The following is a 14,495-nucleotide window of genomic DNA, read 5'->3' on the forward strand; positions in this document are numbered from 1 at the left end:
CTCCAGAAACCTTATCAAATGTGTCTTCATCTAATCTTTAATATATTAGATAGAGTCTTTTTGTCTCTCTTCCTTGAGTATCTCAAACTACCTTTTGAGTTTGAGATAGACCATCATCATTCTCCGGTTCAGTGAAGTCTTTCTCAACTATCTTCTACACATCATGCGCTCTTAGGATATATATCATCCTTAGACTCCAGTTGTCATAGTTGGTTTTTGTGAGCATCGGAACTTGGAAGAGAACACCATTACTTATCATCTTTAAAAAAATCTTAGTTCTGACATCACTTTGTTGGAAAGGGAAACTTATTTATATAAAGATGGAGAAAAGAAGACTCCAGCTTCTACTTCAGTGTCCTCAAACAGAGAAATTGAGTCGGAGGATCCGACAAACCACCAGGAAGGTCCTGACTCGACCTTATCATCGAGGTTTGCCACTCCAGGAACCTTCCAGATCTATGTGGAAAACAGAGAAGGCTTCCAGTTAAAGCCGCGTACTTAGGTGGTTGAGAGCAAGATCCGATGGAAAAGAGGAGGGGATGGGAGACCTCTAGATGACCGAGTCTTAAAGAGAATGGGAAAGAGCGTGCGGTCAAAGGCATCTTTCACTAAAAATATTTGAGTAGATAAAGATTCAAATGAGCATACATCTGATTTCTGTTATAAAATTACAAAATGTAATATAAGTTTTCCTATCATCTCTCACTAATCAGATTTGAAATGAAGCCATAAATTTATTAACAAGAGCATAACAATATTTACAAACAAACAAAAAAAGCGGAAAGGAAGATGATCAAATAGCCGCAAAGTCAAATTAAAAAGAAAAATGTTTTAAAAAACAGGTTTTGGATGTTGCTAACAAAAATTAAGTAAAGAATGGCGGGAAATAAACGGCTGGAACTGCCACAAGTTAAACTGGCCGTGCAAGAAATAATAAATGAACGGCCAGTTCTGGGCAGATAAAAAAGCAGCTGCGGAAAAAAGAGAATTTCCTCAATATCTTCTCTTCTCTATTCAGCTGCACGCAGTTATGTCTGTACATTTAAAAGAATAAAAAAAATTCAATGGAGCAAGAAACATATAAAAAGTTGCAGAGGAATGTTTTGTAGAAGAAGAAGAAGATGACTTGCATAGAGTCACTGTTGTGAATCATCAACTGTAGAAAGCTTGGCGTAATCGATTGCAGAGTCACCTGAGATTTAAGATGAAGTTAAGGCATGGAAATGTAGTCCAGAGCATGTTATTTTGTTTGCAATGAAGAAGAGGGAAACATGCAAGTGCTAATTAACAAGAGGCTTACTTAGGGTGGAGTCAGTTGATGAACGTGGTGGCGAAAGGTTTCCTTTGATGTCTGCAATTATATTTTTCAATAAACTATGAGAAGCCACAATGCAGAAGAGAAATGATGTTAACCAGGACACAAAGAAGAAGAGTTGCACCTAAAGACCGGCGAGAACGGACAGCGTCAAAGTTTCTGTATGTATATCCCACAAAGTTTATGTTTTGAGGGGTTATGCTCACCTTCAAGCAAAATACAAAGGCCCAGTAGATAGATTGATAAGTAGAGAACAAGAGACACGGAATAAGCAAATAAGATTTTCCTTAGAACTGTGGTAACCTTCCATGACGGTCCCGATCCAGTTCTTGTTGGTTTTGGACAGTCCACCTAAAAAAGAACCAGAAGATGATTGTGATGCGGCCAGTGAAAGATAGAATGATAACTTTATAAACCTTGAGATGGTGGTTTTTGTTACCTCATCAAACTTCATAAAATTCTGGGTATCAAGTTCTCCATTAACAACTGGCTTGAACGCTGCATCCATCTCGTATAGATTTTCCCATTCCACATCTTTGAACCAAGGATGAGCCTAGATGTGTCTTGTTTTGTCAACAAAATGATAAAGATAAAGACAAAAGGAGACTAAACAATGTTTGTTATATTGTGTCTCCATACTTTGATTTGCTCGGCTCCAGCTCCATGAGAACCAAGCCTATGCTCAGAATCACAGAGCAAGCTACAAATGAGATCTCGTGCCTCAGGTGTCAACCTTGCATCCTCGGGGAATACCAAATGAGTTCTCCATCCCACAATCTAAAATCCATCATGCAAAACATAGGGATAATGGAAAAGAATGGTCAAATTTGTGTAGGAGAGAAAGAAAAGGTGTGACAATAACAGAGCAACGCAAAACATGTTCTGAACTATTGAACACTTCCTCTATCTATAACTATCTCAGCATATGAGATAAAGAAAAAATGAAACTACTGTAAATTAGTAGCAAAGAGACCTTTCTACATGTTGTTACAGGGTCATCAGAGTAAAATGGGGGATAACCAACGAGCATCTCATACATAATGGCTCCCAAAGACCACCTGCAGTTAAATGAATGTGTATGAGTCGATGAGCAGAACTTAAGTAATGAATCAGCAAGAAAAGATAACAAACTGATCATGAAAGCACAGTTCTACGGAGAATACAAAGATATTTTGGGTAACCCACCAGTCACATTCTACACCATATCCCTTCTTCAGCAACACTTCAGGGGCAATATAATCAGGGGTACCAACAGTTGAATATGCCTGTGGTCGAATCCAGAAGACATAAATCCAAAAGGAGCAGTTTAATGCACACCCAAATGTGATAAAAAGACTATAAATAAAGGCTTAAAACAGAGTTTTTTTTTCTATACCAGTTTTCTTCTGTGTATCTGCCAATGTTGCAGCTGTTCCAACGGACTTCTCCAGCGCCTTCCACGGCGTCCTATCGCGCAGTGCTCATCACATTCGATTGATTCATTCGTATTCTCATCATTCAAAGGTTCATTTACTTTCATAGCCGATATATGTCTACAGTCGAGAGGCTTACAAAGACCAAAATCTGACAGCTTCATATGACCATTCTTGTCCAACAGAAGGTTGTCTGGTTTTATATCCCTACAAAAGATACATCCAGTTTAACACTGTATTCATCTTAATGAGCCCCGGGAAAATAAGTTACACCCACCTGTGAACATAGTTATGTTCATGTATCGACTCAATCGCCAAAACACTTTGTGCAATGTAAAACCGAGCCACCGTCTCAGTCAAGGTCTCTTCCCTCATAAGCAAAGTCATCACATCACCACCGGACAGATACTCCATAATAAGGTACAAGTATTCTGGATCTTGGAACGAGTAATAAAGCTTCACAATACAGTCACTAGCAACTTCTGCTAGCAAGTTCCTCTCGGATCTAACATGTTCAACCTATTTTAGAACCAACAACCAAAAAGGGTTATCTGAGACTTGTATGCATATAATGTAAAACAAAGAGTGAAATGAGATCATTGTAAGACTCTCACTTGCCCCCTACTAAGCATCTCAGACTTCCTCAGCTTCTTCATGGCGTAAATGTTGCCAGTCTTTTTCTCACGGCATAGCCTTACCTAAGAAAGATACCACATTTACAAAACAACCACATCTACATAAAACACACACAAAAAGACTAACCTCACCGAAAGCTCCTCTACCAATAATACTGAGAAGATCAAAATCATCAACGCAAAGCCTGTTCCTCATTAACCTAGTATACTCTGTCTCTTTCCTCTGCAAATCCTCAAGCAACTCGTGTTGTTCTTTCTCCGATACATCTAAAGATGCTATCTTTTGCTCTAGCACCAAACGCCTGCAACTCAAAAAGAAATGACAAATTCAGATTGCTATTTTATTGTTCTCTTGGGAATATTAACAAACAGATGGTGTGCATAAAAGTACCTTTCTTTACGTTGTTGGATGTGTCTCATGCGTTTGCTGTAATGATCCTCTATATACTTCTTCGCCGCAGCAACTTTCTCCAATGTCGAATTTGAAACCAACCCTTCATCCTCCACGACCTCCGACGTCGGAGATGACGTCATCTTCTCCACCACCTCCTCCTCGTGATCCGTTTCACAATTCTCCATCTTTTTTTTCTCTCCAAAGAACAAACGAAAATAAAAACTATTCCTTTCTCTTTCTCTAAATGCAGAGAAACTTTCGCAACATTTTGAGTGGGAGAAGGAAAGCAAAGCAAAGTCTCTTTCACATCCATACAAATGTACAAGTTTGGCATTCAGACAATGAAATCAGTAATTACCTTGAGATTTTTTGGTTTTCTATTTTAGCTACATATGGAGGAAAAAAGTAAGATAATTTTTTTAAAATAAAAAAACTTCCACAAACCACGAACTTACACGTGGGTCATTAATAGTATATGATGGAATGTAATTTTTGACAAACTTTATTAACTGGATCATGTTCCTAGATCTTAGAGAAATTGTTTGACATACCATATTTGTATTTGTGGTAAATGTAGAATTCTCCCTAGATCTTATTACATATAATAATGAAAAATAAACTGTTTCACATATTAAAATGAGATTTTTTATGTGCGTACAAGTTTGGCATTCAGACAAATGGAATCAGTAGTTACCTTGACATTTTTGGTTTTCTATTTTTGCTATATTAGGGGGAAAAGTAAGATTTCTTTTTTTTTTTTTAAGAAAGGTTCACAAACCACTAATTTAGGGCATCTCCATCCCAACTCCATTTTTTCATTTAAAATAGAGTAAAAGTGGATATGAAATAAGTAATAGGGCTTTTCGTTTGGTTGCCGCTGGTACCGGCAGCAGCGGCAGCGTCAACATTCTGCGTCAACTCTTGTTCGTTTCGTTGACGCAGGAAGCTGCGTCTGACGCCGCGTCTGACGCCGCGTCCGAACACCGCGTCCTGCGGCTGACGCCGTATGCGGCAGCGTCAGCGGCAGCGGCAGCGTCTGCGAAACGAACAACAACTGTCCTTATTGACGCTGCCGCTGCCGCTGACGCTGAAACCTGCGGCAACCAAACGAACAGGGCTAATGTTTCAACCCAACTCCATACCTCACTCCATAATGAAATTTACTCCATAAATGGAGTAGTTTATTTTTTGTTTGTTCATCATTCCATTATGGAGTGGGAAATGGAGTAGGGTTGGAGAAATTTTACTCCATTTTCACTTTTACTCCATTTTAGAGAAAAAAATGCAGTTTTACATTGGAGATACTCTTACACGTGGGTCATTAATAGTAAATGATGAAATGTAATTTTCTTTATTAACTGGACTAGGGATTAATCCGCGCGTAGCTATATTGATCTTCAAATGTTAATTATCTAACTATTCTTATTATTTTATATCAAATGGTAATACTAAAATATATTTTTAATGTATTATTTATTTTATTTAATATTTTCAGATATATAGTTAATATATTTTTTCTACTTTTTATATTATATATATTTTTATTATTTATTTCTTCTATATTGTATATTTACTTATTCTAATATTACGCTAAATATCTAATGTAATATTCTTATTTCTTATATTGTACATTTAATTATTGTTTAGTTTTTTATTATATTGTATATTTATTTATTCTAATATTTTTGCTTTTATATTAAATAATAATATTGAGATAAATTTTTAACGTAATATTTGTATTTCTTCTACTTCATATTTACTTATTATTTATTTTTTTATATTGCATATTCACTTATTTTAATATAACGAAGAAATACAAATATTACGTTAAAAATTTATCTCAATATTGTTATTTAATATAAAAGCAAAAATACTAGAATAAGATAATGAGTCAGTAACTTCAAATCTCGGACATCTAACTTCAAATCTCGGACATTTAACAAAGAGTCAATAAGATAATCCATTTCATTATTTAGAAATGGTTATTTAGATGTGTACATATAATATTGGTTGGACGGAAATTTCGTTACTCCAACTATAATATATATTAGCCCGACAAAAGTTTTGGCAATCTAATCGTGTATGTGGTTGTCATTTGTTTAACCAGCCAAGCAAAAAAAATCATATTTTCGGTTAGAGATGCATCAAGGAAGCTTGCGAGAAGCATTATCACCAATGCTGACTTTTAAATTTAGGTGGGTAAAGGTGAAAAATGTGGAGATGAAAAGAACAACACTAGCTTAGTTGTTTAGGTTCAATAAGGGCCCGACCAGTTCAAACGTAGCAGTTGCGGATGCAGGAGTTTGCTGATGTGGGTGGTTGCGGTTCCAAACGTTATTAAGCGTTTTGTACGACTGGCATAACGTTTAAAAATTGTTGCGTTTGCGGGATATTTGTGACTGGTTGATTATAAGATATTGCAGCAGTTTAATAATAAATTAACAATATTAACATATTATAACATTATAAAAATAGAAAAAGATGATATTGTGATAAAATATAATGATTATTAATATAATATGATTTATAATAATATTATGTTTATTTATAATATTGTTTGTGAATTTAAATTAAATATATAAAATGTGTATATATATATATATTTTATAATATTTCTATTTTAAGTTTTTTAAAATAATTTTATATTTATTTATCCACCTGCAACCGCCTGCACCCATAAGCGTTCGTTGGAACCAGCTTTTGATTTTAAGAGTTTTTGGAGTGATTTAAAACGATTTGTAGCGGTTTGTATGATTGTTTCGAAACGCTGTCAACCGCTACCAATCGCAAAAACTGCGTTTACGCGTGGTTGATGGGAAACCAGTTAGGCCCAATCAATATATTTTAGATTGCTATATGCAATGAAACATATTAGCCGTTTATTTTGTAACAACTAAACATTACATTTCACAGATAATATTTTTTTTTTGTTATTGGCTATTAGGAAGCTTAGCAGTGTAACATTGAATGTAGCAAACATCATATAAATTGTTTATATACTTTTATTCATTATTAGCAACATTTCTATATGAGATTGCTATTAATCTTGAATATGTGTATAATATAAAAATATTTAAAATTTTAGAAATATATCAGCCGTTTAACAACAAATCTCAAAAGTGTTTAAAGGTCTATAAACAAATGTGATCGCATTGTTATCAAATATGTTAGCAATCTAACATTTACTGACTTTGTTGGTAATTCTTAAGTGAGATATCTTACAAGGATTTAGGTATTTATGGAGATAATTTACATATTGGTGTGTAAAAATTATATAGATACATAACAAAGATTTGTGTGTGGCCGAAATGAACTTTATGTGTCCTGCTAAAAAGTAGTCATATCATCTATTGCTGCATTACTACGTAAATTGCATGGTCCAAAGCCCAGACCTGGACTTGGTAGAAACCCCTTTCCCGATAGAAATCAACGCAACCCAATTCTTATATTAGGATTTCAATATATGCTTCTTTTTTTTCCTTTTGAACATCCGAATTTCAATATATGCAAACCCAAGGTAATGAAGCTCATCTTGGAGAGACCCAATCCTGAAACACAAGCATTGTAGACTTTACAGATGATTTTCTCTCGTATTTTTCCAACAATAGATCATTTCGAACAGATTTATATAAAATTAAATTATTAAATAAATTGTTCTCTTTTTCTGGAGAAATAAAATAAATTCGACTAAATAATGATATTATAGACATAACGGGTTATACAAACGTGTAGCCGACTTAGCTCAGTGGTAGAGCGCGTGACTTTTAATCCCGTGGCCGTGGGTTCGATCCCCACAGTCGGCGTTTTAATTTTTCGAATTTCAAATTTTCAGAAACGGCGGCGTTTGGGTACTCGTGAGGAGTTTATTCAGAGAAGCTTGATGAACTTCCTTTTGATTTTCTGTTTATGAGGAGTCCTATTTTTCTTATATAACTGTCACGAAAAATATATCAAATACTTTATTAACCATTAATAAAATGTTTATTACAAAAAGACAGAGTTGACCATTAAACTATGTATGCTAAATAGCAATCGTTTACATTGTATTATTTATATGACTACATGACTTTTTCTGTTGATACTGTTCTTTTAAAAATAGAAGAACACATCAGCATCTAAATAAATTAATAACTAATCTTATCTTCTCCAAAATAACTTTGTTAATTAGGCATTGAGTTTTGTCTATATCATCAGCTGCATTACTCAAATTACATTAGTAATTTAGTATTATGAAGAATAAGTCAATAATAATGCTTTTACAAGTTTATGCGTAAAGAGATGTAAAGGCAAAGTGGGGGTCAAAGGTACATATTTGAACACACCACCAATGCATGTCATTGTTTTCACTGACAGTAACAGTATTCTCTGTTCCATTGAGATGTAGTATTGTTTAATACTCAGAGAGATTTTAATATTACTTCTGCATGACAGTAAACTTTCACATGATTACAAAAGCCGGACTAGGTGAAAAGGAAAGAGATTGCAACCCAACTCTATTTTCTACACTAAACTCTATTATAGAGTAAAATCTTTCCAATCTCACTCTACATCCCATTCTAAAACAGTGCAACTATATTTTTTACTCTATATTTAGAATAACTCTATTTCTTACTCTATTATAGAGTAAAACTTTTTTTATTTATACTTGAGTCCTTTTATTTTTCAATCTTTTTATTTTGAAACTATTTATAAAAATTTAATTATGCAAACAACACATAATTATGTTTAACACAATATATATAAATATTTAAACTTTATTATTATTAGCCAAAGAAAACAAGCACTAATTTTTTTTTTAAGATTAGAAAAAGAAACAAATACTAAAATTAAAAATAAGTAACTCAAAATAAAATTAAAACCATAGATAATAATGACTTATTTTTTTGGTAAATTGCTTCTAGATCAAGCAATATTGTTAAAATATTGTCCAAATGAGGTAAACGAAGGAGTAGCTTCTTGTTCATGTTGTTGACCATGTTTTTTTTGTTTGTAAAATTCGTGTTTGTCCCTCTTGAAAATATTCACGAACATCTGGATCTTGCAATGAATGCAAGTCACAAACAAAATATTTTTTGATGCATGTATGTAACTAAAATATATAAAAATGTATTGGTGACCAATGCATATGGACTACATGTATAATTCTACACAACATGATATGAGGATGAATGTGATTTTAGCACACCAACTAAAATGGGAAGAGAAGTTCCACTTACACAGATTCAGACACGAAAGAATGATAATCTTCGATTTGAAGAATTTTTTGGTCGATTTAAGAAAAAATCAAAGATAAAAAAAATCCATTTCACACTATGAAACTCGTTAATTGATCACTTATGGGAAGGATTTACTAATGGAAATGTTTAAGTTAAAATGTATTATGTTATTAGTAAAATGTAATGTAAGTTTTAATATAATAAATGTTTGATATAAATATATAATTTATGAATATTTTGTGAAAAATAAAAATAAAGAGTCAATTTGTAAATTTTGTAAGTAAAAGATATTAGTTATAAAATTAAAAATATATATTTAAGAATATTCATTTTTAGAGTCAAATATAGAGTAAACCATTGGAGATAAACTTTACTCTATTTTAGAATAACACTATTTTAGAGTGAAAATTAGTCTAAAATAAAGTAAACCATTGGAGATGGTCTTAGGTGTAAAAATATTTATTAGATATGTTGAATCTTTAGTTATACACACTATATATTTTAATAAAACCGGTGAAAATATTCAACGCGGTCGCTAATGCCAAAATTATATTTTCTAAAATAAAGATTGGTATAGCTGGTGATAAAGCAATAGCAGTATGTTGTATAAATTATGTACTCTCGTTTATGTATTCGATGATGTGATTGGTAAAGTAGTAAATGATTTATATAAAAATTATCATAAAATAATATATGATATGTAATTTATTTATTTTTAAATAATATAGATATATTTGTAATGTATTAATATATATTAGTTTATGTTTTTGTTACTAAAAATAATGAATCATATTTGATTACATAAATTAAATTATATTTTAAATGTGAAATATTATTCTTTTTAAAAAGTCAAAAAATATTTATTGCAAATTTCATTTTTGAAAATATAAATTTTGTTTTTGGATATAAACATAATTTTTTGACACTATTAAATAAAATATATTAATTATATTTAGTTATTTTTTATTGTTATATATTTTATATTCAAATATCTACCAAAATTTCCATATGAAAGCATTGAGTGAAAAAAATTTGGAGAACATTAGTATCTAGTAAATAATTTTCTAAATATTTTTTTAAAAATTAATGATTAGATAATAAAGAGCATAAAGCTTATGCTATTGCTCTGTCAATCAATACTTTAATCTTCTTGAACCGGAAAAAATTGCAACAATTATGATATTCTATTATTAATATATAATTATATATATGAATACTGTTAAAAAAAATTGTTGTCCAGTAAAAAATAAAATTCGGAATATAGCATTAAAGCTAATATATAATCATCAAACCTGAATAACACATAATTTTATTAGGGCAATTGTTAATAATAGCACCTTTTGAAGTTTATGTCTCAAAAATAGCACTAGAAGGAGAAAGTCACAAAAATGACATTCATTAAAGGGTAAAATATCTATAATACCCTTAGTTTAAAATTAAATAAACAAACTAAAATAAATAAAAATAAAAATAAAAAAATAAAAAAAAGTATTTTTTTTTTATAGTTTCAGATTATATGTTTTCAGATTCGAAATTTTTATAATTTTTTTTCTTTTTTTCAGATTTTATTTTTATAATTTAAAACTACTTTTTAAAACTGTTTTTAAAATTTTTATTTTTTATTTTATTATTTATTATTTATAAAATTTTAAACCCTAATTCCAAAACCCCACCCCTTAACTCTAAACCCTAAGGTTTGGATTAATTAACCCTAGGGGTATAAGTGTACATTACCTCTTTAATGAAACCTATTTTTGTGACTTTGAGCCTTGAGAGTGCTACTTTGGGAACAAAAACTTGGTTTGGTACTATTCTAGTCATTTTCTCATTTTATTAAGCTTATTTACAATAAATAATTGAATAATATCTACATTTGCAAATTGTGGTATATTAAAATTTGGGCAATTTCGTGGCAATGTTATATTCTCTTCTGGGCTAAGCAAAAACTAGAAAGGAAAATAAAATAGAAAAAGTATGTTGGTAAGGCAAAAAATCCTATAAATAAGAGAAATATCTCCCACCACTATTTCTGTCACCATTGTTGTCATCTTCTTCTTCTTCTCTCTCTCTCTGGTGAATCTTTTTTTCCCCACTTCTTAAAAAAAAAAAGTTTGATTCCCTTAGCAGGAAAGAGACACACGATAAACCGATTTATAAGCAATTAATCTATTTTTCAACAATCTTTTCAAAAAAAAAAAAAAAATAACTTTTGTCTTTCCATTAGATTCTGATTATCTCTACTGCAATCATTTTTTTTAACCGTTTTCCTCTGCATGCTTTTCGCTTTCTCTGTGCCTCTTTTCGTTTCCAGAACCTAAAAAAAAATGGCGGTTTTGGATTCTGGAGGCGTCGCTGTACCGCCGACGGAGAACGGCGTCGCGGATCTCGACAGGCTCCACCGTCGTAAATCGAGATCGGATTCTTCCAACGGACTCCTCTCCGATACTTCCCCGTCGGACGATGTTGGAGCTGCGGCGGCCGAAAGGGATCGGGTTGATTCCGCTGCCGAGGAGGAGGCTCAGGGAACAGCGAATTTAGCTGGCGGAGATGCCGAAACTAGGGAATCCGCCGGAGGCGATGTAAGGTTTACGTATCGACCGTCGGTTCCAGCTCATCGGAGGACGAGGGAGAGTCCTCTCAGCTCTGACGCTATCTTCAAACAAGTAATCATCTCAGATTCTATTCGACTGACTTGCTCTTTTGCATCTATAAAAAAGATTGAATTTTTCATATGTGACGGCAGAGCCATGCAGGATTGTTCAACCTCTGTGTAGTTGTTCTTGTTGCTGTTAACAGTAGACTCATCATCGAAAACCTCATGAAGGTTAGTTACTTCCTTATTCTCTCTCCGTTTGCTTCAGGTTTTGTATAGAGCTGAGAACTTACTGTTTGCTATCGTTCCTGTAGTATGGTTGGTTGATCAGAACTGATTTTTGGTTTAGTTCTACATCCTTACGAGACTGGCCGCTTTTCATGTGTTGGTAAACATTCTTTTATTACCATATAATGATGAATTTTAGCGATTCGGATTCTTATAAAGTTTGAGTTTTTTTTATGTGGTAGTCTTTCACTTTCGGTCTTTCCTTTGGCTGCCTTCACGGTCGAGAAAATGGTACTTCAGAAATTCATATCTGAGCCTGTGAGTTAACAACTACTGTCTACGCTTTGTTGAGGATGAATTTGTATCCTGAAGAACTTATAAGTTTCTTAATAGGTTGCCATCATTCTTCATGTCATTATAACCTTGACAGAGGTCTTGTATCCAGTCTACGTCACACTGAGGTGAGGATTAAGCTACGGTGGTGTTTCTGGTGTGATGCTCTTTTTTTTAAGGTTTAGTTGGCTAATTTGATGATTTTGGAAACGGACAGGTGTGATTCTGCCTTCTTATCAGGTGTCACGTTGATGCTGCTCACTTGCATTGTGTGGCTGAAGTTGGTTTCTTACGCTCATACTAGCTACGACATAAGAACCCTGGCCAATTCAGCTGATAAGGTAAAAGAACTAATATTTATATTAATCACTTGCATTGTGCTACTAGTTTGACTAGATACTGTTTATAAACTTTAGGTCGATCCTGAAATCTCCTACTATGTTAGCTTGAAGAGCTTGGCGTATTTCATGGTTGCTCCCACACTGTGTTATCAGGTAATGAGATACGTCTTCAGCTAATAGCGTTTTAAACATTCTTATACTTGTGAAAGTTTTTTGTTTAAACCTCGCATCTATGCTTTTGCCAGCCAAGCTATCCACGTTCTCCATGTATCCGGAAGGGTTGGGTGGCTCGTCAATTTGCGAAACTTGTCATATTCACTGGACTCATGGGATTTATAATAGAGCAGGTGCGTTTTCAACATCTTTCTTTTTTTATTTTTCCTTTCTGCATATTCACTTGGCTTCAATCTTCGTTTGTTACTTCTCTGGCAGTATATAAATCCTATTGTTAGGAACTCAAAGCATCCTCTGAAAGGGGACCTTCTATATGCTATTGAAAGAGTGTTGAAGCTTTCAGTTCCAAATCTATATGTGTGGCTCTGCATGTTCTACTGCTTCTTCCACCTTTGGTATGCCATGATCCCGTCTCTTTCAACATGATCTATAAAGATGAACAACAAGAGAAAGGAGAATATCTCATGAAGAAATTGATGATATTAGTTTTTTTCACAGTTTGAGATGTAATTTCAGTTTCTGACCAAATCTCTTTGCATTGTTCTTGTTCAAAGGTTAAACATACTGGCAGAGCTGCTCTGCTTCGGGGACCGTGAATTCTACAAAGATTGGTGGAATGCAAAAAGCGTTGGAGATGTGAGTTGCCTTTAACCTTCTCTTACTAAAAAAGACGTGATGTATGTCACATGACTAACCAAATTTCATGTGTTGTTCCTTTGTCAGTATTGGAGAATGTGGAATATGGTATGGTTCTCTTCCTAAAACATTGCCTTCTTTTCTATACGAAGCAGAAGCAGAAAGCTGATGAAGAGCTTTTTGTTTTTGTTTTAACAGCCTGTTCACAAATGGATGGTTCGACATGTATACTTTCCGTGCCTGCGCATCAAGATACCAAAAGTGAGTGTGCATATATTATACAAGTGATTTGTGATGATTGAGATTGTTTTCTGCGTTAATAGCTTTGACCCTCCACTCTTCTTGGTTCCAGGTACCCGCCATTATCATTGCTTTCTTAGTCTCTGCAGTCTTTCATGAGGTAAATATACCTTCTTCATCACCCTGGGCCTAGACACAAAACACGCGAGTGAAAGAGACGCTGAATTCTTACTTACAGTCTCTTATTTACAAATTTCCTTGCAGTTATGCATCGCAGTTCCTTGCCGTCTCTTCAATCTATGGGCTTTCATGGGAATTATGTTTCAGGTAAAAAAACAGTTGACAAAACTTCTACCGAGAAGCTTCACAAACAATCTGGAAGTGTCTTTTAGTCTTTTATTTTCTGACCACTCAGTGTGTTTTGCGTAGGTCCCTTTGGTCTTTATCACAAACTTTTTACAAGAAAGGTTTGGCTCCATGGTATGCTCTCTAAACCTGAAAGATAAAACTCTTACTTCTGATCCACTTACATGTTTAATAAATGTGTTGTTGAAACTTTTAAAAATTTACTCTGTTTTGGAATGGGATTATTAGGTGGGAAACATGATCTTCTGGTTCAGCTTCTGCATTTTCGGACAACCGATGTGTGTGCTTCTTTATTACCATGACCTGATGAACCGCAAAGGATCCATGTCCTGAGAAGGACTTTTTACGCCACAGAAAAAAATTGGTCAATTGGAAAGATGGGAGTTACGTATCCTTTCTCTTTGTCTCTGTCCCTCACTGGATCTTCTATTTCTCGTCTTTTAACAAGCCCATAAAGAAAAGTAGACTGAGATAATTGGATTCTGTTATGCTGTAAAGAAAATTTCATTCATATATGTTTGTAATAATCTTTGACGATTACCAAAATACCGAGAAAAATAAAAATAAGCCTTTCAATCTATGTATCGGCTAAATACAGTTTATCTATGATGA

At 33.4% G+C, this 14,495-nt stretch overlaps 2 protein-coding genes and 1 non-coding gene across 5 annotated transcripts; 2 read left to right on the forward strand and 1 right to left on the reverse strand.

The window, feature by feature from the left end:
• Positions 1-714: 714 nt before the first annotated feature.
• LOC103837957 (serine/threonine-protein kinase tricorner) lies at positions 715-4,807 on the reverse strand. Of its 3 annotated transcripts, none has more exons than XM_018654195.2 (14): positions 3,754-4,807; positions 3,490-3,664; positions 3,342-3,425; positions 3,005-3,246; positions 2,691-2,934; positions 2,501-2,580; positions 2,289-2,373; positions 1,955-2,092; positions 1,755-1,868; positions 1,619-1,666; positions 1,440-1,521; positions 1,301-1,351; positions 1,127-1,192; positions 715-1,034 (listed from the first exon to the last, which is right to left on the reverse strand). In XM_018654195.2, the coding sequence occupies exons 1-13, from the start codon at positions 3,939-3,941 to the stop codon at positions 1,137-1,139; spliced, it is 1,587 nt and encodes a 528-aa protein (XP_018509711.1). In that variant the 5' UTR covers positions 3,942-4,807; the 3' UTR covers positions 715-1,034; positions 1,127-1,136. The 3 variants fall into 3 exon arrangements, with proteins under 3 accessions (XP_018509711.1, XP_009112603.1, XP_033136746.1); XM_009114355.3 differs by having other exon boundaries at positions 1,131-1,192; positions 3,754-4,805; XM_033280855.1 differs by having other exon boundaries at positions 715-1,192; positions 3,754-4,806.
• A 2,680-nt stretch (positions 4,808-7,487) lies between these two features.
• Positions 7,488-7,559, forward strand: TRNAK-UUU. Its single transcript has one exon. It is a non-coding gene; the product is annotated as a tRNA-Lys (tRNA).
• Positions 7,560-10,947: 3,388 nt separating this feature from the next.
• On the forward strand, positions 10,948-14,460 carry LOC103837958 (diacylglycerol O-acyltransferase 1). Its single transcript, XM_009114356.3, has 16 exons — positions 10,948-11,635; positions 11,716-11,796; positions 11,880-11,953; positions 12,036-12,111; positions 12,187-12,254; positions 12,344-12,467; positions 12,543-12,620; positions 12,713-12,814; positions 12,900-13,036; positions 13,196-13,277; positions 13,365-13,385; positions 13,476-13,538; positions 13,630-13,677; positions 13,782-13,844; positions 13,947-13,997; positions 14,112-14,460. The coding sequence occupies exons 1-16, from the start codon at positions 11,297-11,299 to the stop codon at positions 14,214-14,216; spliced, it is 1,512 nt and encodes a 503-aa protein (XP_009112604.1). The 5' UTR covers positions 10,948-11,296; the 3' UTR covers positions 14,217-14,460.
• Positions 14,461-14,495: the final 35 nt, after the last annotated feature.

The sequence above is a fragment of the Brassica rapa genome, chromosome A09, assembly GCF_000309985.2.
Source record: "Brassica rapa cultivar Chiifu-401-42 chromosome A09, CAAS_Brap_v3.01, whole genome shotgun sequence".
Taxonomy (NCBI): domain Eukaryota; kingdom Viridiplantae; phylum Streptophyta; class Magnoliopsida; order Brassicales; family Brassicaceae; genus Brassica; species Brassica rapa.